Source organism: Mesoplodon mirus, assembly GCF_964341445.2.
Source record: "Mesoplodon mirus genome assembly, chromosome: 8".
Taxonomy (NCBI): domain Eukaryota; kingdom Metazoa; phylum Chordata; class Mammalia; order Artiodactyla; family Ziphiidae; genus Mesoplodon; species Mesoplodon mirus.
Window position 1 is genome coordinate 36,307,973 of NC_138984.1, and position 24,828 is coordinate 36,332,800.

General features: G+C 38.3%; 1 protein-coding gene across 6 annotated transcripts in view; it reads left to right on the top strand.

The window, feature by feature from the left end:
* Positions 1–24,828, top strand: part of FTCDNL1 (formiminotransferase cyclodeaminase N-terminal like) — an 84,206-nt gene that overhangs the window by 25,381 nt on the left and 33,997 nt on the right. For 3 of the 6 annotated variants that reach the window (XM_082629795.1, XM_082629790.1, XM_082629794.1), the window contains exons 3-4: positions 22,097–22,192; positions 24,150–24,302. In XM_082629795.1, the coding sequence (XP_082485921.1) occupies positions 22,097–22,192; positions 24,150–24,302 (249 nt within the window). The other 3 variants (XM_082629792.1, XM_082629793.1, XM_082629791.1) reach the window with 3 other exon arrangements.

The window sequence follows — 24,828 nt, forward strand, 5'->3', positions numbered from 1 at the left end:
CTCAAACTCTTTAAAAAAACAAAGAAATAGAACGGTCCTGTAAGTCAGGTCACATTCCATTCAAATGTTAATAATTATTCCCAATGAAAATTACTGTGGTAATTGGTTTATAGAGGTGTGTTAGAATTTGCATCACTTACCTACATTTATCCCTAGAAATCTAGCAGTAGTTTAAAGAAAACTTACACAGTAATTTGTCTGTACTTATTACACTTGGAGGAACACTTAAAAAACACTGCACATAAACAAAATACAAAGCAGGCTCATCACTATAGAGTACAAGTTCTTAGAGTGACAATAATTAGTTTAAAAAGAGCAGTGTTGGCTCTACTGAGGACTACCATTTCCTCAAAAGCAAAGGAGCAATTTGGAGGAAAGCTATCAAAATTAGTCCCCATTATCAGTGAGTTGATTGTTAAATAATGCCCTGAACTAACTTTGAAATAGCACATGGGTATGTATTTCTTGAAGTCAAGAAAACACCTGTCTGTTAATTTTTCCGTAGTATTAGATTTATACCTCTAACAGAGGATTAAAATCTACTTTGTAATTATCAAGCACAAATCTCAATTTCGTATTTAAAAATAAAGTTAATGTCATGCCCAAAGTCATGGAGAAATTTAGAAGTGGTGTTTAAAATAGAAATTTAGACTACTGACTTGAAATCCCATGCTCTGACCACCAGACCACACGCCTGCCCAAGGATACTTACATTTTTTACTGAGTTATTCTTCTTTGTAATTAGATGCAGTGATTAGAGTGTCTTTTGCATTACTCTGCATTTTTCTTTTAAGTCAGGGTTGTAAGCCACACAGGGCACTGTCCCTTATAAAATTAAACAAGGGATTTTCAGTCTTGCAATACAATCTCTTGATATTTGTTTATAGGTTTCACACATCAAAAAAACAATGAAATCTGTAATTTTTCAAATTACAATCCTCTCATTCTCTAAGTTATGTGCCTATGAGAATCTGCAAATCTTTTGAAGAGAATGTAATCTTTATGCTTACAAAATGTAGGCTTTCATATTTGGGTACAATTGCAAATCAAGGCTTTTTACCCCATAATAATCAGTTTCTCAAAGTTGTGGGTTTTCCTCATTTGAAAATAAATTAATGGGAATTTAAAAATATAATCCATCCAGTTATTAAATCTTTTCAATCTTTAAAATTAGAAGCCATTTCTATTCTCAATCTCCAAAGAAGCAACATCAGAAAGTACCTTATACTATAGCATATTACAATTTAATTTTTTGATTGAGGAAATAAAAATAAACAGCTAAAACCAGCTTAATTTAAATTAAAAAAGGGAGAAAACTTTTATGTGACTGTTTATTATTTTATTTTTTTTCATGACAGACATATTGTGTGCTTAAATATTGAGTTTTTCTCTATCAAGTACCTGTCAAGAGAGAAAGTCAATTTTGGAACAGCCAAAACTCAAAATACTACAGATGGCTTTCTAAAGGGATTCAAATTAGATAGTATTCAATGTTGCAAAAAGCAATGATAACTTTTATAGCTTTAAACACCAGTTTTAAATTAGAGATTGATATATAAGGGAACTAATTTTGCATAATCACTCATTTTAAAATAATACATTATAGTTACTAAATTATACACTACTTTTATGTAGAGACATACATATTTTCTGAATGCTGTCATGTAATTATTTAGAAATTTTATTCTCAAAACCATGAGTTTTGGACACAGGTTACTTTTTTTCTATTAATACTTTATTTTGAGAGGAAAATATGGCCATTTACATTTTCTTCCAAACCTTCCTGGAGCAATCTGCAGGGCAGCGAGTGGGAATTGGGGGTGTGTGTGTGGCATTTGACACATGTAAAACTTGTTAACCGTTGTGTAAGAAGCGTGGGTCCTTTGTGAGGGTGTAAAGAGTTTCTCAGAGGGAAAATAAAGTGGAACCAGGAGCATCAATGCCCAAAGACGTAGCTTTCTGACTAGTGTTTGCCTCTTTGTCAAAACTCTAGAAAATAATTTCGGAGAGCAGGTTCTTTGTCTAATTTGCTCAACACTGTACCTCTGGTGTCTAGAACAACAAATATTTGTTGAATGAACAAAGGAGTATATGAATGGATGAATAAGTAGTGATTCCTTTGCACACCTTTTAAATCAAGTTGCCAAATTAACGTTAATAGTCATGGGTAAACTGAAGATAATCCCACTGATCAGTGAGGTGAGTGGTATAGGAAGTAGACGTACTGAAGATATTTGAGAGAAGAGAACCTGACTGGGATCAGGGAGTCTTGAGGGAAAATGGCCCCTTGGGTAAACTGACTTTTCCAAAGCAGACGTAAGTCATGGGAAGACCAGTGATCTATTGACATCAAAAACCTCCTCTTAAAATTATGGATGAGGGAATTCCCTGGCAGTCTAGTGGTTAAGACTCCGCGCTTCCATTACAGGGGGCACAGGTTTCATCCCTGGTCAGGGAACTAAGATCCTGCAAGCCTCACGGCACAGCCGATTAAGTAAAAAATTATGGATGAAATATGATAGCTGGGCTTTCCTTTAAAATCATACTTTGAGGGTTAGGGTGGAGGGAACAGGAAAAATAGATGTGGTATAGATGAAATAAAATTGGCTACATGTTGATAATTGTTGATAATTGTTGAAGCTAGGTGCATGGGATCCATTTTACTCTTCTCTACTTTAGTGTTTGAATTTTTCTATACAAATAAACAACCACATCCTTCCACTTAAGAGTTTGACATAATAAACATTTATACTGCCTGATAGGTGGATATGGTTTCATCTTAGAAACCCTTCTTATAATATGTAGATTAAGAAAAATTTTTTAAAGATTTGTCTTCATGACAAAAAATTACTTTTAGCACTAGATGCAACAATTATGATGGAAATAATATCATATCATATCACCATATCACTAATATCAGGTTTTTAATAATCTTGGGGAAAAGCTAAGGAGCTATGCATAGACTTATTTTACACAAAGCCCAAGTCATCCTCAGCACATCTTTGCACTTACTTGGACAAGGGCTGAGGAAGTCAAGGAGATTATTGGGAAGGTAACCAAATAACCAAGGTAACCTTGGTAACCCACCTGCTGTTGGCCATCTGCAGAAAAGACTTAGGTGGGGCCTGTCATCAGGTGCTGGACTCAGACTTAGGCCACTGAGGCTGCTATAACAAAATACCATAGAGTGGGTAGTTTATAAAGAACAGAAATTTATTTCTCACAGCTCTGGAAGCTGGAAGTCTGACATCAGAGTGCCTTTGTGTTTGTGTTCTAGTGAAGGTTCCTCTTCCAGGTTGCAGACTGAAGATTCCTTTCTGTATCCTTTTATAAAGGCACGAATCCTATGCATGAGGCCTCCACCCTCATGACCTGATCACATCTGAAAGGCCCCACCTCCTAATACCATTAGCTTGGGCATTATGTTTTCAACATATGAATTTTGAGGGGACACAAACATTCAGACCATAGCAAACCCTTTAGTGATTTTCCATTTATCTTAAAATCTAATTCCTTAACAAGTGACACATGTATACCCCTGCCTCTTCAGGGTTTTTTTTCAGGTCAGTGATTTGTGACTTCATAAATAAACAGTCTAATATATATTAAGTAATTAAGTTAAATGAGTTTGAATTCTCAATTTATCTTTAGGCACCATCATAAGTGATGTGATGCATTCAGATAAGAGATGATGAGAGGAAATGAGATGATTTTTTCCTACTCAAAGGATATTTTCACTAAGATTGATTTGAAAATGTTTGGCATAAAAGTTTAAAAAAAACCCAGCTATATGTTACAGAGTCCTTGGGGCAGGAATTATCTCTCCACAAGTACCTTTTCATTTTCTCATAGCACTTAATAAATAATTCTGTTACACAGTAGACCCCAACACCTTTCTTTGCAACTGTTACCAACGCTATCACCATCCAGTGTGACATGAAAAGAAATGACTCCAGTCTTTAATAGTATTAATCTGAAATTTTAAAAGCCAGTCTTGTTATTGAATTAAGAAAATATACAATGGCATCAGTACTAAAACTGAAAAATCATTACTGTAACAGAACAAGGTCAAAATTAAGTGAGCTGTTCCCTTCAAACAGTACCTTAACTCTAGTATTCATTTTCCAGCTGATCCCTCAAATCTACTGACAAGAAGATAGGTTTATAATTCAAATATTATAGGAAGAGGAAATCTAATTTTGACCTTGAGTCAAATTGATGCCAAAGGGAGTTTATGGTTTTCTTTACTTTATAAGCTGTAATTGCAAATACAGTTTTCTTCATCTGAAAAACTATTCCACCCTGAAATTTTCAAACAAAAATAGTTTGCAGAAACGTTGGCAAAAGACATCTTCAAAGGAAACTAACTAGTTTGAATTAGAGAAAGAGGAGAGGGATGGTGGATATTTTTAAAGGGATTATGTTTTCAATATTTTGGGCACTCTAATTCCTGTTGCTTTTTTAAAAAGCATTTCTCATTTAAAATTATAAGTAGATTAGTAATTTAAATGTGCTTAATTTTTAAATAAGATAAAAATAACATGAATGTGTATAAGATAACTGTAAGAGAAAAACATGAAAATCTTTTCTTTAAATATTAAATAGAAATAACGTTGTCATCAGTAAATGCCATAAAATACTAAAATATATGGGTCCATATTATGGCATTAATAAAGATATAGAAATGGTATGAAATTCATTTACCAAAAATATTTTGACTGATTATTTTAATTAGAATATTTGATAATATAACATCATGTACAATGCCAATAAATAATGTTGGTTGCCTCAACACTACTTATTATCATGTATCTATAGGTTAAATTTAAAACCATGCCTAAGTTTGAGATTAACCGACTCATCACCTTTGCTACAACTGTTGCCTAACGTTCAACATAAGACAGGTCAGAATTCTGGTTTTATGAAGTTAGTATATATTTCAGTAGGTGACGCTTTAGTGTAAAGTAAGAGATTAGCATTAAGTAGAAATGTTATCCCTTTCTTATCTTATTGCAGCAGGTTCCAAATCCTTAACTGATCTTCTCATTTCTTGTAAATATATAACTCTTTTCTCTGTGTGTGTATGTATATTTTTTAAAAATTCTCACACTCAAGTACTTTTTATTCCGGTGAATATTGAACATGGACTTTCATTACCAAAGCCATGTTTGAACAGGTATCACAAAGGAACCCACCAAATTTGTCTCAAATGTTCTTAGTTTACCTTTGAATTACCTACAATGATAGTTTCAGTACGAAAACAGGAGATATCTGAATCTTTGAGCGTACCTAAATTTTGGAATAAGGTAGTTCATGTATCCGCTAAATGGTCATCCTCATGTTAAAGAGAAAGTTCAGAGGTTCTTATTTTTTCTAGGAAGAAATAATTAAATACCATAAAAACAAAGGAGCTGGAAAACCTATCCAGAAGCATCACATCTCCAGGAATGGCTTCTGTGTCAGATCAGGCTGAAATAGGTTTAGAAAGATAAAGCCATTTCCCAAAATGATAGCTCCCCCCACCACCCCCAAAAAGTTCTGCCAGATTAACCAAACCAAAATAAACTAAACCAAAACAAAAACAGTCAAAAAATAAAGGTAAAAGTGGATTTCATAATGATTAAAATTATAATGGTCATTGTTAATATTCAAGAAAACAATATACCATGTGGTGAGATCCAAACTTATTTTGTTTGTGGAAAACTTAGCATCTCAAGGAATATATATTCTGCAGGCCTTCTTCAGGAAAAGATTGTTTAAAGATATATGATTTATAGAAAGGTTCAGAAAATTGAAACCTAGATTTTTGAATAGTTAGAAGTAGGCGCTATCCTCTGAAATTTGAAGAAAATATTTACAAGTAAAATGAACTCTTTCTGCAGAGATGTGTTATATATGGAAAATAAATTGTATTAAGTTTAAAAACTTAACATCTTCTATCTACCTTTGATAACTAGGAAGAGAAGTTAGAGATGGTCTTGTTAGATCCCTAAACTATGCAGGGCAACACTATTCAAATCATCCCTTGGTACCACTCCCAAAAAGAGAATATGGAGGTCCTACCCAATAGGACAATTCATAGAATCTTAACCTATTAAGCTGGAAATGACATTACAGAATACCTCGTCCAGCTCCCTCATTTTACAGATATGGAAACTGAGGTGCAGAGAGCCTGAGTCATTTTTCCAATGTTACACACTTGGTGGCAGGCTGGAATAAAAATACGGCTTCTTGATTTCTGGTCTGCAGTTTGTTCTACTACGCAATATTGACTAATCTCGGTATCTACTCAAAGCCAGAAATGTGTTATTCATAGCATTGACTGCCTTCTTACAGAGATAATGTGGGTTAAAGAGAGCTAAATGGGGCTCCCCTGGTGGCGCAGTGGTTGAGAGTCCGCCTGCTGATGCAGGGAACACGGGTTCGTGCCCCGGGCCGGGAAGATCCCACATGCCACGGAGCGGCTGGGCCCGTGAGCCATGGCCGCTGAGCCTGCGTGTCCGGAGCCTGTGCTCTGCAACGGGAGAGGCCACAACAGTGAGAGGCCCGCGTACCGCAAAAAAAAAAAAAAAAAAAAAAAAAGCTAAATGCCAGTGCAATTATTATCATTCTGGTTGTTAGATTTCACTTCCTAATCCACCTGCTGGGGGGCTCTATTTTAAGCAACACAGGCAGGCAAAGTAGTCTACTGTCCTGTACCATAAATAATTACTTTGGGGTCAAAACAATTATGTGAAGTTTCCTGCAGGAAGATTTCTTCTCTTTTTAACACCCTTGCCTTCTCCCATTTCCCAAAGTAATAGTAACTTATCTTAGGAAGAAAGGAGCTTGGATATCCAATTGCCCTGGACTGAGCCCCACTGGCAATTCTTCCATTTGAAGAGATGAATAAAGGATATGATCAAGGAACAAAATCTTTTAGTGTATGGCTATGCTAAGTTTATCTCATGGAGAAGAGAAGGAGATTGTATATTGGGATGGGAAAAACAAATAAGAATTATAACCAATTAAACATTTTGTCTATAAAATTAGATTTTAATTACATCTGCTAGTAGAAGTTCTTTTTCCATATCAGTAATCCCATGTAGGTTCCCAGCACTGCCCTGAGAATTTGATGATCTTGACAGTTTATGCTTGAATATTCTTTCAAGTCAGAAAGGAAAAATTCAGATGTTTGAAAAAGAGGAAGAAACTTCAAGTCTATTGTGTTTTGCATCATCATCTTTCAATTTTACTCTCCTTTTAGATTTAGAATAGAAACATATAAATACATATTTAGGCCAAATGGCTTAGTATTATCTCAACAATTTTTAGAGGCTGAAGCTAGATATCATCATAGAGTAAACTTCTTGGATATAAGAAGAAATGTGAAATATAATTGCAATTACCCTTTTACAATAAAAAAATCTCGGTAAACAAATTTAAAAGTTTGATATCATGGTACAGAAACAAATATTTGTATTATCAATCTATTTCCATATTTCTCAATTTAAAAACTTAAAAGTTCTTTTTTTTCTATATAAGACCATCAGCTTTCACAATCTTCCTTAATTTTGCAACCCTTTGCTCTTCCAATACTTCCAGCACACAAGGAACTTTTCATTCCAAGTTATAGCTGTGCATTCAAAGTGAATATTCAAATATTAACCAGTGCATTAGAATATCCTTCCTTGTTGCCATTACGCCCTCCTTTGCTGACTGTACAGATGCAGACATGATGATGAGGACGTAGGTATGTAGCTATTTGACTTTCCAAAAGCCAAAGGGCAGGCTGTAGTTGAAGCCAAATAGAAATTTTGCCCAAATACCAAAGTCAAAGTCAAACTTACACTAAGTCTCTAATTCAGAGTTTGGTAGAACATTTCAATAAGCAAAGAATGTCCTAATTTTTTTTATAGTTTCTCTAGTCTCTTTTCCTCCTTTTTGGAGAAATAGCTAGACATTTTAAACTGAAATCAGTGAATTCCTCTAAAATCCACAAGATGGTGCTATAAAGTGGCATTTAGAAAAATTTTAAAAACCATATGCCTTCTAGGTGCAATGTTTAGGCAGGACCAAATAAGTAGCATTTAATAACATCCAGTATAGATAAATGCTATTTTTAAAAAAGCAATGTAAACCAGATTCGTTGATATAAGGAAGGCATACCTTTACTCCTAATGTTGCTTTCTAATAATTTATTCCATAAGTTATACTTCCATTAACTCTGTTATTGATCTCAAGTTTTAAGAATATATTGTGAGAAGACTGAGAATTGAACCTGGATCTCACTAAGTCTTAGTATGAAAAGTACCGGACTGAAACAGAGACCAGAGTTCTAATCTCTGCCCTCCACCTGAATTGCTGCCTCCAGCCATCATTCCGTCTATTCCTGTTGTTCCTAACCAAGGGCAGTTTTACCGCTGGGGACATTTGGCAATGGCTGGAGGCATTTTTGATGGTCACAATTTGTGGGGGTGGGGGAGGTTGCTGCTACTGGCATCGAGTGGTGAGAGGCCAGGGATGCTGCTAAATATCCTACGATGCACATGACAGCCTCCACAAAAAAGAATTATCCTCCGCTAAATATCAATAGTGCTAAGATCAAAAAACTTGACTTATCTGTTCACTCCTTTGTTGGTTTGTCTGTTCATTCATTAATTAGTTCATGCATTTATTCACTTATGTGTATACCTATCTACCCATCAGTCCATTAGTTCATCTCTTCTACAAATTTTTATAAAGTGTCTATGATTCAAGACTGGACTAAACTCTAGGGATTAAAAAGACAAGAACTACTTTATTCCTGTTCAGTCTAACAGGGAAAAGAGACACTTATGAACTAACAATAGTTAGTGTTTCAGTGGTAAGATGTTCTGAGAACACAGAAGAGCATGATGAATTTTGGAGAAGAAGACAGAATTCAGGAAGGCGTCATAGAGGTGGAGATTGTTTATTAGGTGGGTGGAGGGTGGTCATAGAATAAAAGTTTGAGCAAAGCACAAGCAAAGCCAGAGACACATAGTCATTTAAATTGTGTTGGGTGAGCAGTATACTGTTGCAGTATGAGATTAGACTGAGGAGGAGGGTTAGGAAAAGGAAAGGAGAAAAAGCAGATGGGGCCCCACTGAGAAGGGCCTTGGATTCCACCTTCCAGGCATTGATTTTTTAAAACAGAAGAGTGATATTAGACATGTGGCAATCACTTAAACTTTTTAGTTTCACACCCTTAGAGTGTTTGATGAGATATATTTCAGATTTCCTTTTAGTTTTAAAACTATGTTTTATAATTATAAAGCCAACCCATTAGAAATATTAAATACTGTATATTCTTTGATTTATATTATAACCATCAATAAAAATCACAATATCTATGAAGAAAATATCTTTTTTCATACACAAATTTGTATTATCACAGATATTTACTTTCATTATAATGAACAAAATATACTATATTCCTATTAATATACTTGGTGTTTATTTTAAGGCTGGACATACTTGAGAAGATCAAGCTATCTTACAGAATATACAGTCTTCTGATTGGTTTATTCCTACATCAGTAACTACTTTAGGTTGACCCAGGATAAATTTTTAAAATATCTTTTCCACACACAACCTTCTCTATTATTTGTGCTTGTATCAGTAAGTTTTAGATAATCTAATTAGATTGGAGTAGTTTAACATATGTTTTATAATTTGAATAATTACTTCAAAAATGTATTGTGGTCTTTTTTTAAATTTAGTTTTTTCATTGAAGTATAGTTGATTTACAATGTTTTGTTAGTTTCAGGTGTACAGCTAAGTGATTCAGTTTTTTTATACATGTTTAAAATATATACAAAAGAATATATATGTATATTCTTTTTCAGATTCTTTTCCCATATAGGTTATTACAAAATGTTGAGTATAGTTCCTTGTGCTATACAGTAGGTCCTTGTTGTTTATCTATTTTATATATAGTAGTGTGTATATGTTCCTCCCAAATTCCTAATTTATCCCTCCCCCCACCTTTTCCCTTTGGTAACCATAAGTTTGTTTTCTATGTCTGTGAGTCTGTTTCTGTTCTGTAAATGAGTTCATTTGTACCATTTTTTTTAGGTTCCACATATAATGATATCATATGATATCTGTCTTTCTCTGTCTGACTTACTTCAATTAGTGTGATAATCTCTAGGTCCATCATGTTGCCGTAAAAAACATTGGGGTCTTTTATGTCTTACATTGATAAATGAAGAAAACTCAAAGATTAACAATTGTTTGAATTTTACTGGAGTAAATTAGTAGCAATCAAGTGGATATTTGATTTTGATTTACAAAATGTATTTTCATTACATATTTTTCATTTAATATTTTAACACTTGTAATATAAATTCAGCTTTAAAATATGGGTAGCTGAGACTGCTGCTACAGACCAGTTCTGTTGTCATTCAGAATTTAAGCCCATTGATCAAATGGCATAACATGAAATAAAAGAAAAAAATTTGGTTGGGGGGTGCAAAAAAGAAAAATGGGCCCCATATCTAAATAAAATACAAAAATCTCCTATGAGGAACACTGCCATCCTTTTGCCCCAAATATAGAAATGAAAATACTGATGTCAAAAGTGACAGAGGCCCTGAGAAGGGCAGGGCTGTATTACAGTCTTCTGAACTGGTTAATGATACAGTAACCAAGCCGCTTTTATCCTTGCCTGTTGTCTGACTATAACTGTCTACTCTATTTGATTGCATCTTCTTGAATCCTTTTTTTCTCCTTCCCCCAAATCTTTATCCTTCTGGTTTCTGTACCACATTTCCGCAAGTATTAATTAAAACGCTTGATGGATCATTTCAGATTTGAATATCCATTCGTATTTATTTTCCTCCACAGAAATTACTATTAAAACCAATCCAGGGCCTCCCTGGTGGCGCAGTGGTTGAGAGTCCGCCTGCCGATGCAGGGGATACGGGTTCGTGCCCCGGTCTGGGAGGATCCCATATGCCGCGGAGCGGCTGGGCCCGTGAGCCATGGCCGCTGGGCCTGCGCATCCGGAGCCTGTGCTCCGCAACGGGAGAGGCCACAACAGTGAGAGGCCCGCATACCGCAAAAAGAAAAAAAAAAAAAAAAAAAAAAAAAAAACCAATCCAATAATTTTAAAAGCAGTGTGGGACTTCCTTGGTGGTGCAGTGGTTAAGAGTCTGCCTGCCAATGCAGGGGACACAGGTTCTAGCCCTGGTCTGGGAAGATCCCACATGTCGAGGAGCAATTAAGCCCGTGCACCACAGCTACTGAGCCTGAGCTCTAGAGCCCGGGAGCCACAACTACTGAGCCCACGTGCCACAACTACTGAGCCCACGTGCCTAGAGCCCGTGCTCCGCAACAAGAGAAGCCACCGCAGTGAGAAGCCCGTGCACCGCAACGAAGAGTAGCCCCCGCTCGCCTCAACTAGAGAAAGCCCGCGCACAGCAATGAAGACCCAATGCTGCCAAAAATAAATAAATAAAATACGTAAATTTAAAAAAAAGGTAGTGTGGATTTTCCACAGTGCTTGTGTTTTCAGACAGCCTCATGGACTCGATTCAAGATAGAAGGTTAATCTTCAAAAGACGAGAACTTTGTCTAATGTTACAAAAAGGGTTTCAAGCCCCACAAAAGTAGTTGAAATAGTCAGTGGTTTTCAAAGGCACCTTAGCATTCAGAGAGGAGCCTTGGAAGAAGCAGTAATGGGGGCAAAGTGTAGGACTGCAGGGACACCCCCAGTGCCCACCCCTAACCCCACTTCATCATAAACTCTGCTTCCACCTCTACTGCCTATTTGCTCCAGATCCAATATTGTTTGAATAAACATTACAAGGAGGTGCCAGATGATTTCTAAGGTCCCTTCTGACCTGAGGTTCTATGAATTTTTATTTTCAAATCTTTTTCAAAAACATAGGACTTCAAGTAAAAGCTGTCAGTAATAACTGAGAGGCACAAGGTAGGATAAAGAAAACATTAAAAACAACAGAACCAAAAAATTTAACTTTTCTACTTCTTCCTATGAAATTAGACATTTTCTATTTAAATGTAGTGAAAAGACAATTTTTAAAAGTTAAATCCATTCAAACACTGAAATATATAGTAAAAGACAAACAGATCAGCAGGAAAACCTTAATTCGAGCCTTCAGTTTGAATGTCCTGCAGAGACAGACCTTGGAGATCTGCCCAAGAGCAGGAGAACTGGTTCTCTCCAGAAGGGGTCCTTTTCAAAGCAAGGGATGACGCATGGGAATTAGGGCATGCAGACATCACGGGATGCTTCTGTTCAGGGTCTCTGATTCCTGTGCATACGGGAGATTACCCTCTTGGTGTCAGTAAGGGTTGACATTCACTTAGATATACATACATAGGACATTAAACAACAGTAGCACAGAAGTGCCTACAAGTGCACAGAGCGTGACTGGACACTATTGGACTGTCACAAGATGTGTCATTTTTCTTAATAAAAGTTGGCAGTCATCACCCCCTGTTGGATTTTTTTTTTTTTTTTTTTTTTTTGGCTGCATTGGGTCTTCGTTGTGCACGGGCTTTTCTCTAACTGCGGCGAGCGGGGGCTACTCTTCGTTGCAGTGCGCGGGCTTCTCGTGGTGGCTTCTCTTGTTGCGGAGCACGGGCTCTAGGCACGCAGGCTTCAGTAGTTGTGGCACGTGGGCTCAGTAGTTGTGGCTTGCAGGCTCTAGAGTGCAGGCTCAGTAGTTGTGGCGCACGGGCTTAGTTGCTCCATGGCATGTGGGATCTTCCCGGCCCAGGGCTCAAACCCGTGTCCCCTGCATTGGTAGGCAGATTCTTAACCACTGCGCCACCAGGGAAGCCCTGGTTGGAATTCTTAAGTAAATATTTATTGATTAAACCTCATAATGCAACAAAAATTCATGTTACTTAGGGGACAGCGTTTCTAAACATTCTCAGCATTTTTCTGGAAATAAGATACATTTGGTGAATTATAATAGTTTTAGAAATAATCTTAATGTAGTCCCATAAATTAAGACACATTTTCAGCAAAAACTCAGTCTATTTTAGGGATTGCTCTTCATCTGCAATATAACTAATAGGTATAAAAAAACCAAAAAACAGCTTTGGAGAGAGGCTCTGGGAGACACTTCATTCCATTCAACACCTAGCCTCCATAATAAAGGAATGCACAATGGAATGACCACAGGGAAGGCGGAAAAGGAATGGAATGAATTAAGGGGTGAATGGATCATAGACTTACTTTTTTGGCCAGTTACATGAGATATTCTGGCTGTGAAGGAATAGAATGCATAACCAGTGATTCCAATTTAAGCTAATAACTATGCTTACATTGTACTCTACTGGTTTTTCATGATAAAGAAAAATAAAGAGATCAGCTAACCAGAGAGGAAGAATCCAGTCCATATTGTGTAAAGGGAAAGACATTTCCCAAATATTAAGAGGAAAACTTGTTAATTATGGGAATTTTGCTGTTTTTTTCCCCCTTCATTAAGACAAAAGTGGCTAGAGATCCATTTCCCATAATTAAGGCAAAGACGTAAGGGCAATGGCATTATTTCTGTTAGTTGCTGTAACTTCTTTGGATATCAAACTCCTTTTCTTCATTTAAAATAAATGAATAGCATAGCTTCCTTCACTCCAAACTAAATAAGGCAGCAGTGAAACCCATTTGCTATTTTAGAAAATGACTAATAGAACACATATTTCATAATGTCACATGATTCAAATAATTTATTACTCAGAAGCAATTAAAACCACTTCTGCACTTAACTTGTCCTAGAATGACAACTAAAGTCACTCTTTTTTAATTCTTCACTTATCAGACCACATTTATATGGAAGAAGAAACAAAATCTTATGTTCCATGAGGAGGGAAGAAGGCAGAATGAAATCTGACATAGTGTAAAAATATGGTGAAAGTGTAATCTTAGAAAAATTACACAAGGAATTAGACTTCTGTCTTTTTTTTTCTTTCTTTTTTTTTTTGGCTGTGCTGTCCAGCTTGGGGTCTTAACCCCGCCCCCCGCCCCCAACAGGAATAGAACCCGTGCCCCCTGCAGTGGAAGCTTGGTGTCCTAACCACTGCACCACCATAGAATTCCCTACACTTCTGTCTTTCTAAGGGAAATTCTCTACTCATATTTCCCTGAACACAGATAAATGCTAGAATATGAAAAGAGAAAAAAGATTCATTGTATTAATTAAAATGTTCTTTAAAACAGTATTTCAAAATTCCACAGCACAGTAGGAAGCTTTCTAATTACCATATTCTGAAATGCATCAGGTATGTAGGTAGTGAAATGGATTAAGTTAGTAAAGTTGATTCTTTTGCTTGTTCTAATAAGAGCTTACCTTCTTTTGTGATAAGTTGGCCGAGTCTCCTATATATGAGACTCTTGAACAAACTGTAAATTATATGTATCCGCTGGCCTGGAAATTTCTACCCTTGATACTTTTGGTTTTGTTGCCCATTTGGGGGGCCAGAAGAGAGGATGCAGGCGAGGCAGAGTGGTGCAGTTTCCACTCAACCCTACAAATCAGAAACAGACTGGCATGAAAGGGAACACAACCGCAGGGCAGGGATCAGGGTGAGGTGAGTGTGAGTGAGTCAGCAAGTGCAGGGTAGGATCCTGCTTCACTTAAAATTTTGATATTTTGTTTAGCACTTATTTCTTATTTTGTATTAATTTTGACTTCTTACAATATTGCATTACCGAGTTTTTTGGCACCCACTTATATTTTGTGCCCAAGCTGAATGCCTCCCTCGCTCACCCTAGTCCTGGCTTCTTCAAGCAGTACTGGGCTCTGCGTTCAAGTAGATCTATGGAGCCACACTAGAGCACAGTCTCTCCCTTTTACCCGCCTCGACTCTGATGGGCCAGGGAAGGCTTTTACAAGAGCTACGTTCTCCCTGCTTGCAAAACTGAAAATGAAGAGTACAGGAAAGTGTCCTCTTTGTCTCATAGGGAAGCTATGAGAGTGTTAGGAAGCAGTTGTCGTTGATGGAACTGACACTGGGACTTTTAGCTGTTCTCTCTTCTAGTACTTATTTGTTTCTGGACAGGATCCATGATGAGCAAAAGAACTAATGCCCTGAATGTGGATTTATTAGCAGGAGAAATGAGGAGTCAGAATAACACATTCACCCGAAAAGTATGAAAAAATCCCTTCAAAGCATGCTAAGTTAAATAAAAATGAGAGGCTTGATATAATTACATTGTAGATGTGACATAATCTTTTAAAGCATGAAATGGGCAGGATTACATGTGATAGAGCTAAACTAACACCAAGGGTACTTTTCCATTCTTGAAGAGATCAAAATAATACTTCCAATCTCATTGCTAAACTTCTCATCAGCCTTGCTGGTATCTGTCTCCGTGTCTTTTAAAAAAAAGATATGCTTACAGTCTTCAGGCAGGGGCAGATGCTGCCCCCCTTCCAAAAGAACCCTGGGGCCCTGCTTCCTCTCCATTTGTGTTTGACATGAGTAGAGTGGAGAAAGGGACTAAAGTTTACTGAGTAACTCCTCTATGTTGATGCTTTCAGAAGCATTATCTTACTTGATGCCCCAGCAGCCCTGGAAGAGAGTGGTTCTCACCAAGAGGATTAGGAGATGCAGGGAGGAAGATTTAGTCCTGGCAGGTGCTACAGCTAGAACCATGAAGCCCCTAGGTGTCATACTGTTTTCTCTGGAGGGATATGATAAGACTAGGTGTAATGTTACTACTCTGTCTTTCGTTTTAGCAAGTCGTCTCATCACAGGATTGTTGGAAAGGTGAAATACAGGGGCTTCATTTCCATTGTCTTCCATGGAAAGAAACTTTGGATACTGCAGAACTTTTTGGAAATTGGAAGTTAAAGCTATAGGCAATAAAATTTCTTGAAAGAAGAGAAAGTTGGGGATGTTGATCTGGTTAAAGAGCTCTCAAAATTATCCACTGACATTAGATCGGTATTGGTTTTTAGGCATTAACATGAGTATAAATCTATTTCTAGGCAAAGTCAATAGAAAAAGAACCCTAAATATATATTTAATTCCTTAGGGTCCCAAAGCATTTTGAGGATTTAAACTGATAAACCAACCTCAAAGGGACTGATTCTTGCAACTAAAACACAGACACCTCTGGGGTGAAATGTGGCAACAGTTTGACAGGCATAGCAGTAGCTTAGGCCAGAAAGGATTTATCCAATTAAAATTATGGGATGAATTCTGGCTGGCAGAATGTAATTACCAGCCTTGGAATGGATCCAGGATCCTGAGGTTAACACCCCTCCTCTTGCCAACAACCCTCCTACCTGCCAACACTCCGAGATGGAGAAGGCTGGATCTGACACAATCGCACATAATACTGTTGTGACATCTAAGTACAATGATGATGATGTGAGAAGCATCATGAACCTGATTTTTTTTAACACTCATTATGTTACTTATTTTTATGCCACATTAGGCTAGAAACCAAATGTCCACATAAATGTTAATTTCCTCAAATCTGTGTTTAAAAAGTATAATTAGAAAATAAAAAATAGATTTAAAAATTAATTTATTCTGCCAAAGTAGTTATTTAGTGATTATTTCACTTCAGGAACGAAATTGGATCAAAATGGTGACATTTAATCCTTGTTACATTAAAAAAAAAAAAGCAGGTCCTGAATTTTTGGAAGAGGAATGTATTCTCAAGGTTCACTGGCCTAAAAAAAGGGAAATGCTTAATGCCTAGTTCTTTCTCGCTGTAACTTAGACTAAATGGGTATATGCTTTTGTCTTGGGGTGGGTCTAGATCATATTCGCAATCGCTCGCGGGCAGTATTTCTCAGAAGGGAATTTATTAAAGATGCGTTTGTGTGTAAACCGGAGAAAAGAGCCCCCTGCTGGTGTAGGATCAGTGGGTAATGACCTCATCATTAGATTCTAATGCCCTTTTAAAAAGTCACTCATTTACGAGAGAATTGTGGAGAGTTACAGGTTAAAGCAGGTGGGGCGGGAAAGCACTTCTAGAGAGAACGTTAAGCCCTCGGGGACGCCGGCACCCGGTCGGGGCCGGTGGGGTCGGGTGGCGTCAGGGAGAGAGCTGCAGAGCCGAGCCGGCGGGCGGCGGGGCTGGAGCGCGCCCGAGCGCCCGGGAGGCGGGGCCAGCGACGGAAGCTGCGCGCCGGTCACGCGCGGCGACTCCGGCTCGGCGCCGTCCTACCCCGCCGCCCTCCGCGCCAGCAGGTGGGTCCTCCAAACCGCGGAGCAGCCGGCGTGGTCGCAGGTTCGAGGCGGGCCCGGGGCAGCACCGCCGCCGGCCGCCCTTCGCTCCGGAGCCCACCGCCCGCGGACGCTGATACCCCTGCTGGAGTCTCCCGGGGCTCTCAGCGAGTCCCTCGGGTTACCCTTCGGCTCACGTGGCTCTGGGCCCCTCCACACCAGAACCTGGGCGGGACCGCGCAGGGGGTCCCAGCGACGGTGTCTGCCCCAGACCTCGCACTACGGCCTCCTCGGCGAGCCTCTGCCGCCCTAAAAGTGCCGGCGGTGGTGCGTGCACAGGACACAGGTGATGTGGGAGAGCCGTCGCGAACTGCTCAGCTCCTCAGGGGCCCAGCCGGTTCCTCCGGGGGAGGCAGGTTTTAGGTCTCTCGCCGGAAGTAATCCCAAAGGTGATCGAAGTGGTGGGAGGCCTAGGATCACACTCCCTCAAACCACAGTGTTTGGGGTCTTGCTCGGGGTCCCATTCTTAGAGGCGGAGGGAGAGAAAGACTTCCCCTTTTTACTAACAAGCCTGACTGCTTGCCAAAAGCTTGATATTGCCCCTAGTTTCAGCTTTTGCAGTGAAGGTGGATTTTTCTAACACCATCTTTGTGTGATTTAGCTGTCCACAGGGAATAAAAATGTGGAATGAGAGGATGAAACTAATCCTTTCTTTTGCACTGTTAGGGGTTGCCATAAACACCATTTGTTAAAAAGCATAATTATGTTGGGAAAGTGCCTGATGAGACAATTAAGCTACATAAACACACTGAAAACAAATGAAAGCCAGAAGACGCCCACACCCCTTGTGTAAAGCAATTTTTTGTTTACATAAAAACGAGAGATGTCTGAGCTGCTTTATTACAACAGTGTTATTAATGTCTACAAAATCCTAATGACTGTATTTTTTATGAATTTTCAATCATGAGATGATGTTCATGATATGAAAACCTGAACTAACCATGAAGCCCTGTATCCCCTATTAGGTTAAAGTGATCAGGCCAACGAACAATCCTAGTGAACAGAAGCCAGTGGCTATGCATGGAGAACACTGTTAATGGCACCACAGCATGTTAGCTTAAACTTACGAGCTTCACGTGTGTCTCAAGAGTTGGACATCATTCCCTGCAGTATCCCCACACGGAGAACATTATGTGGCACAAAATGACCCTCATCAAATATTTGCTGATCGAGTTCATGAGGGCCACATTCACTTTTATCTATATTTAAAAGAGGCTGAAATATGATGGCCTGATCTTAAAAAGGGGAATTATTTTCTTTTTGTTTTGAGATATTGAAATTTCTTTAGTTCATAATATCATTCGGGGTATAGAAAGATAACTAGTTGAAAATGCCATTCTAGAATACTAAGGAGAATCAAAGCAACCACCAAAGCTTGTGTGGAATCATTCCATTTTCAACAAAATCAGTCACATTTTTGGCTGATTATTGAGTAACATATCAGAGTAGTCCATGTCAGCTTTCAGTTCAAGGTACAGAGTCCTGTGAAACCAGATTTTAAGCTGATATAGGGACTATGGAGATCAAAGTACAAGAGAAACTTAGTCATATAGTTGTCATTTAAAGCCCCCAAATGAGCCCCTTTTGTTCGTTCATATACTGCCCATGGCATGGCCTGTAGAGATACCCTTTCTCTCTGTCAGAATAGCTTTTGTAAGAATCAGCATATTAAGTAATCTGCCTCATTTCTCTTTTCTGCATTTCCCCAGTAATCTCATTTAACAAAAGTATCATGCCTCTTTGAAAACAGGATTAAACTGGAAGACAATTCTTAAAAGGAGTAACATACTTTAATGAAGAAGTTTCACAGGACAGAATTCAGACTGAGTAACTTGATGGATATTTTCTAGTGTTGTTACTATCTTCATATGTTCATATGTGCATGACCACATATACATGTTTCCTGGTTGAGTCAATCTGAGGATTTTATCCTTTAGGTGTTACTGAGGAATGAAATAGTGAAGTATTCATATTATGACTGCCTGGTTTCCAAAAAGCTGTGATTTTTTAAAAAAGTTTAATGAACATGAAAATATGAATGGACTGTAGAAACCAAAATGAAGGCTTATTTTTCTCCTATTCTAGAAGAAAATTACCATGTCTTCTTCCAGACTGGGGCTCCGTTTGGCTGTCTGTTTATTAAACATTTCAGAAGCCAGAAGAAAATACATTGTTGAGAACGTAGCGAAAGCAGCTCTTCTTGAAAAAAATGGTAGGAACAACAGGCAATTGAAGTGAATATGTAGTGCTTTGATAATATGGTAATTTTTGTACTCTGCTAACAATGTCTATAGAACACTCTTATCTTTCTTCCTGAATTTCCCCCCTTGTTCTTGGGCTGTTATAGCTTCTGCAGGACTCCAGGATACCAAGATAGACGACTTACTCAGATGTGCACATATGCTCTTCTCCAAACGCCTGCATACAATCCACAGCATATTTCTTCACATTGGAGAGAGTGTCTGAAATGCACATTATTCAGGATATTGGCAGGCTCCTGAGGAGGATATATTTACATAAAGGTTTAATGTTTCCCTTATGGGCCATTTATATGATCATTAATAGAATGAGCATAATTGTATATTATGCCTTTTATTCAGCAGGTTAAATAAAAAGTAAGCTTACCAAATACCAAGTACTCTTCAAAAACACTCCTGCCATCAAAGCCCATGCTGTCATTGCAGCATTAATATTTCTACTCCATTTTCCCTGCATAAAGACTCTTAGGCAGTTGCATTTAAGTGATGTGTGTATGATTACTCTGCGATTCAATTCAGAAGACTGAAACTCAAGCCTCCTTACTCCCTGGGCCAGTATTTACTATAAGACATACTACTCTCTCTTTTTTTTTTAACCCTTGTTAAAATGTTCATGTGATGACGTACAGTTCTAGACATTTGTTTTTACTTTCACACATACACAGAACATAGTGTATTTACAGACTTACAATCACTTAACTTTGTTATTTGAAATCAACAGCTTTTTGGCAACAGGTGAACGCTAGGGTCCCAGCCCTAAAGCATTTGAGACAGTCGATTTTAATTTCTGATTGCCATTTTTTATTTGGTTATTGCTTTTCATGAGAGAGAAGTGTTTTCCCCCGGCCCGTTGCTAACGCTGAGCACATTTAAGTTACTGTCTTGCAACTTTGAGGGAGCTGGAGATGTCTGTGAAAATTCCTGATAATTTCTAATAAGAAAGCTCCTCTGGAGTCAGTGTGCAGCTGTGCTTTTGCATTCTCTTGGCAGTAAGAGCCAGCTTGGGCCCCGCATTGTCAGATAGTACATCTAATGGGATTGGGTGAATGTGCAGAGACATATTCTGTGATTAAGTGACTGGACAGAGACATTTGTGGAAGCCACACACTGATGGACGCCTGGGTCTCAACTCACAGTTTTTATCAGCTTATTAGTGAGAGCAGCTCAAGTGGAATTATAGCTATTACACTGCATTACAAATACCAAACAATTTACTTCTGCTGAGGTTCATACTGACAGCTCCTCCTGCCAGCAGTAATTTTTTTTCTATATGCATGCTTAAGAAATTTCAGGACAGAGTGTTTCATTCTTTCAGCATTTGATTCAATTGAATCATATGAAACAGAATAAAAGCTTTTCAGAAGAAGATTTAGAATGAAAAAATCAAATCAAATAATTTCTAAAAGCTTAAGTATGTTGAAAAAAATACATCAAAAGAGGTTGTATGATCGTGTTCCTACCCATCTTTCATAGTTTTAAAAATGCAGGGAAGGTAGCACTAGTTAAGAAAATGACCTGCTGTTGTACAAATACTTTAAAGGCATTTATTTTTAAGTGAGTGGAATAAAACTATATCACCTAGATTTTTTCCAGTTAAGCAATGTGAAAACATTTAAATGACCTAAAACGTCTTATGGAAAGAAAGCTGAATTATACATTTTAGACCTACACCAGGGCAGGTCTCTGTAGATGCTCATTTGGCTATGAGTGAGTGACATAAGTTTATCTTTTCATGTTATTAAAATTAATAGTGCGGGGCTGCTGTAAGCTCTGTAGTTGCTGCCTGTAACTTATTTTTCCTCTCCTCTGAAAAGATTAATTGTTAAGCTGCCAGGGGACAGGGCGACAAAGATATAATGGCATAGTGAAAGGTTTAATTACCGTCTGAAAACTTCTGTCCTTCACTCTGAATTTGCTTTTGTAGGCATACGAGGAACTTTTAAGGAGCCTGAACCAGGCTTGTAAACTTCAAAAATAACTACAGGGTTATGTGTGGTTGCCATACAAGGGTATGGCAGCTTTCTCCTTCGGGTTACACATTCAAGTGAGTCACAAGCTGCTGAAGGCTGGAAGTCGTTAACATCTGAAGGCTGTTGGTGGCCTTTGAAAAGGAGATGGTGGAGTCAGAACAGTTTCTAATAGGCAGGTGCATGTATCCCAGAAACCTCTGCTCCAGGCACTAATTGGCCTATCCTAGTTTTTCCAGATGTTAGATTTTGATTTCTGGGTTTGGAAGGAAAAATTGACAAGGCCTAGAAGATGAGATTGATAAGGAACAGAATTTAGAGTGATATGATTTGGCAATTGAAAGAAGAGCTACCGTCTTAGACTGAGTTAAGAGAACTTTGGCAAGTTCTGAAGCAAGTGCCAGAAAAGTTCTCTCATAGACACCAAAGCCTCGTATCTGAGCTGAGCCATCTGCTTGTATAGGAAGCACTGTAAGAAGTAGACGTTACTGTCTACAAATTTCATGATTAGTCAGTGTCACTTCAGAGGTCACCCCCCAGAATTTTTCTCTTAAACTATTAAACTATTTCTATTTAATTATATCAGAAGAAATAAAGTATTAAGATTTCATCACAGGAAAAAATTCTTGCATTTATGTGTTGTTTTCTTTATAGGACAGAAACATCCTGAGGTATCAGTGCTCAACATATTTTCTGATCAAGAGTACAACAGATCAGTCATTACAATAGCAGCTTCTGTTGCCGAGTTAGGTAAGATTTCAGTTTCTTTTTTTTACATGTCTTTTGGCAAAGAGTCAGCTTCAGGTACACCTGAATGCTCTTTAATCACTGATTTCCTGTGTTAATCTGGATACTCCCCTCCAGTACATAGGGAGTCTACCTCAAAACTGCATTGCATCATTTTTCTGAACATGTACCTCTCAAACATTTCCCATTTCCTCTTCATTAAAATGAACCTTGGGGGTCCAATATTTAATAACATTCTTTCCTTGAAGATGATCACATATCCTTTGTGGTTAAGAAAAATATCTCCAGGTTTTAACCTGTGAAGTAATAGTGTTGAAGTCAGCCTTGATTTCACTGATAAGTTGACATGGAATGAAACATGCTAAGCAGTTGTGTTTTGGGTTGGGAGCCTGACATCTTGAGTTGGTCCACTGGGTGAAATGAAATGGGTTTCAAGTCTTCTGTTGTTAAGGTTTAGTGGGACAACTTGAATTTGAAAGTTCATTGTTTAAACAAAAACCTGTATTATTTTAGTATTGCTTGGTAAAGGGTTTAAAATATTTTCTTTTTAAAAAATAATTAATTTATTTATTTTTGGTTGCGTTGGGTCCCGGTTGCTGCACGTGCGTTTTCTCTAGTTGCAGCGAGCGGGGGGCTACTCTGTTGCGGTGCACGGGCTTCTCATTGCAGTGGCTTCTCTTGCTGCGGAGCACCGGCTCTAGGTGTGCGGGCTTCAGTAGTTGTGGCTCATGGGCTCTAGAGCATAGGCTAAGTAGCTGTGGCTCACGGGCTTAGTTGCTCCACGGCATGTGTGATCTTCGTGGACCAGGGCTCGAACCTGCGTCTGCTGCACTGGCAGGCAGATTCTTTACCACTGTGCCACCAGGGAAGTCCTAAAATATTTTCAAATAAACTTGACTTCAACTTAGCAGATTGTCTTTTTTCAAAAGGTATATTTGTTTGGAAAACAAAGAGCTGATGGATAGTTCCCAGCAGATGTAGGACCGATTATCTTCTTGTTGTTTATCTCTCTTGCCAATGGTCATACTGCACTGCGAATAAAAACTCAAGAGTAATAACATAACACTCTGAGGTGTCTATAATATGTATTTAGATAGAATAATTTAATGAAAAATCTAATTATAAGAGCAAAACTAAAATACTTATGCTTTTAAAAATTTATGTTTTTGTGTTTTTATTTTATTATAAATTCATAAATATTCTGAAAATAACAAGGAATTTTATCAGATTAATCTGATTAAATTGAAAAAATTTAAAGTAACCAATTGTAAAAAAAATATAATATAAAGTTTCTTTTTTTTCTTTTTTTTTTAAAGGGCCGCCCCTCCCCCCAGCCACACAGTTCTGCAGGCTTGTTTCAGGACTACAATTAGAAGGGGCTCTTAGGATTTTTATTTATTTATTTATTTATTTATGGCTGTGTTGGGTCTTCGTTTCTGTGCGAGGGCTTTCTCTAGTTGTGGCAAGTGGGGGGCCACTCTTCATCGCGGTGCGCAGGCCTCTCACTATCGTGGCCTCTCTTGTTGCGGAGCACAGGCTCCAGACGCACAGGCTCAGTAATTGTGGCTCACGGGGCTAATTGCTCCGCGGCATGTGGGCTCTTCCCAGACCAGGGCTCGAGCCCGTGTCCTCTGCATTGGCAGGCAGATTCTCAACCACTGCGCCACCAGGGAAGCCCCTAATATAAAGTTTCTTAAGACTGATAAACTTTGTATACTTCCTCCACGTTGGGGAGTAAGGAATTAGGAGAAATGTGAAACTTTATGACACTTGGGAGGTGGGGAGAGGGGAAATGTTGGGTCTTTCATTTTTCTTTATTTTGGATGGGAAAACAATCTTCTATACATATTACAGAAAAACAACTGGTGGGACAATAATAAATATAGCTACTTCTTTAGATGCGATTGAAAGTTTAATGATTTTTTTTTTTTTTTTTTTTTTACAATTTTACATTTTTAAGGCAATTCCATTCTGGCTGCCTGCCTGGAGGCCTTCCAGTCAATTGATATGGAGGTTCAAGAGGGGATCCATCCTTGCCTGGGAGCAGTGGACCTGATTCCCGTTTACCCTCTCTCCGGTGTTGGAGTAGAAGAGTGTGGAGCTGTGGCCAGAAGTAAGAGAAGGTTTGGGGTAGTGTGTTATTCCTTAATGGAAACCATTTTTACAAGTCAGAACAGCTTGGGACAATATAATCACTCCTCAGTTCCCTGGGAAAAGTCAACCTTGAAGAATTGTGTCAACAGTAAGCTTCCGTGGGTTGCAGTGGCACACTGTGTCGTTGTGGCTCGTCCCTCCACTTTCTACCCCGTGACGCCGTGGAACACTAAATGCTGTGGGATGCAGCAAATCAATCATTGTGTCCCTTACAAATTCACGATAGACCATGAGGAGACAACAGTAGTCTCTAATGAGTTTTTTAGACTCTTCGGGGCAGAACGATGGTGTGTTTCACCCATCTGTGTCCTATTTTCTTGAGCAGGAGTAATGATGAGGTTGAAAACCCACTTAAATGTTAACTCCTACCCGTTTTTCCTCTGATTTTTTTTTCTTTTTTCCTTGTGCCCAACACTCTTTAAGATTTTCTTTAGAACTGAACTGTCACATGCTTGATTTCAGCCCCATGGGTAAGTTTAATTTGG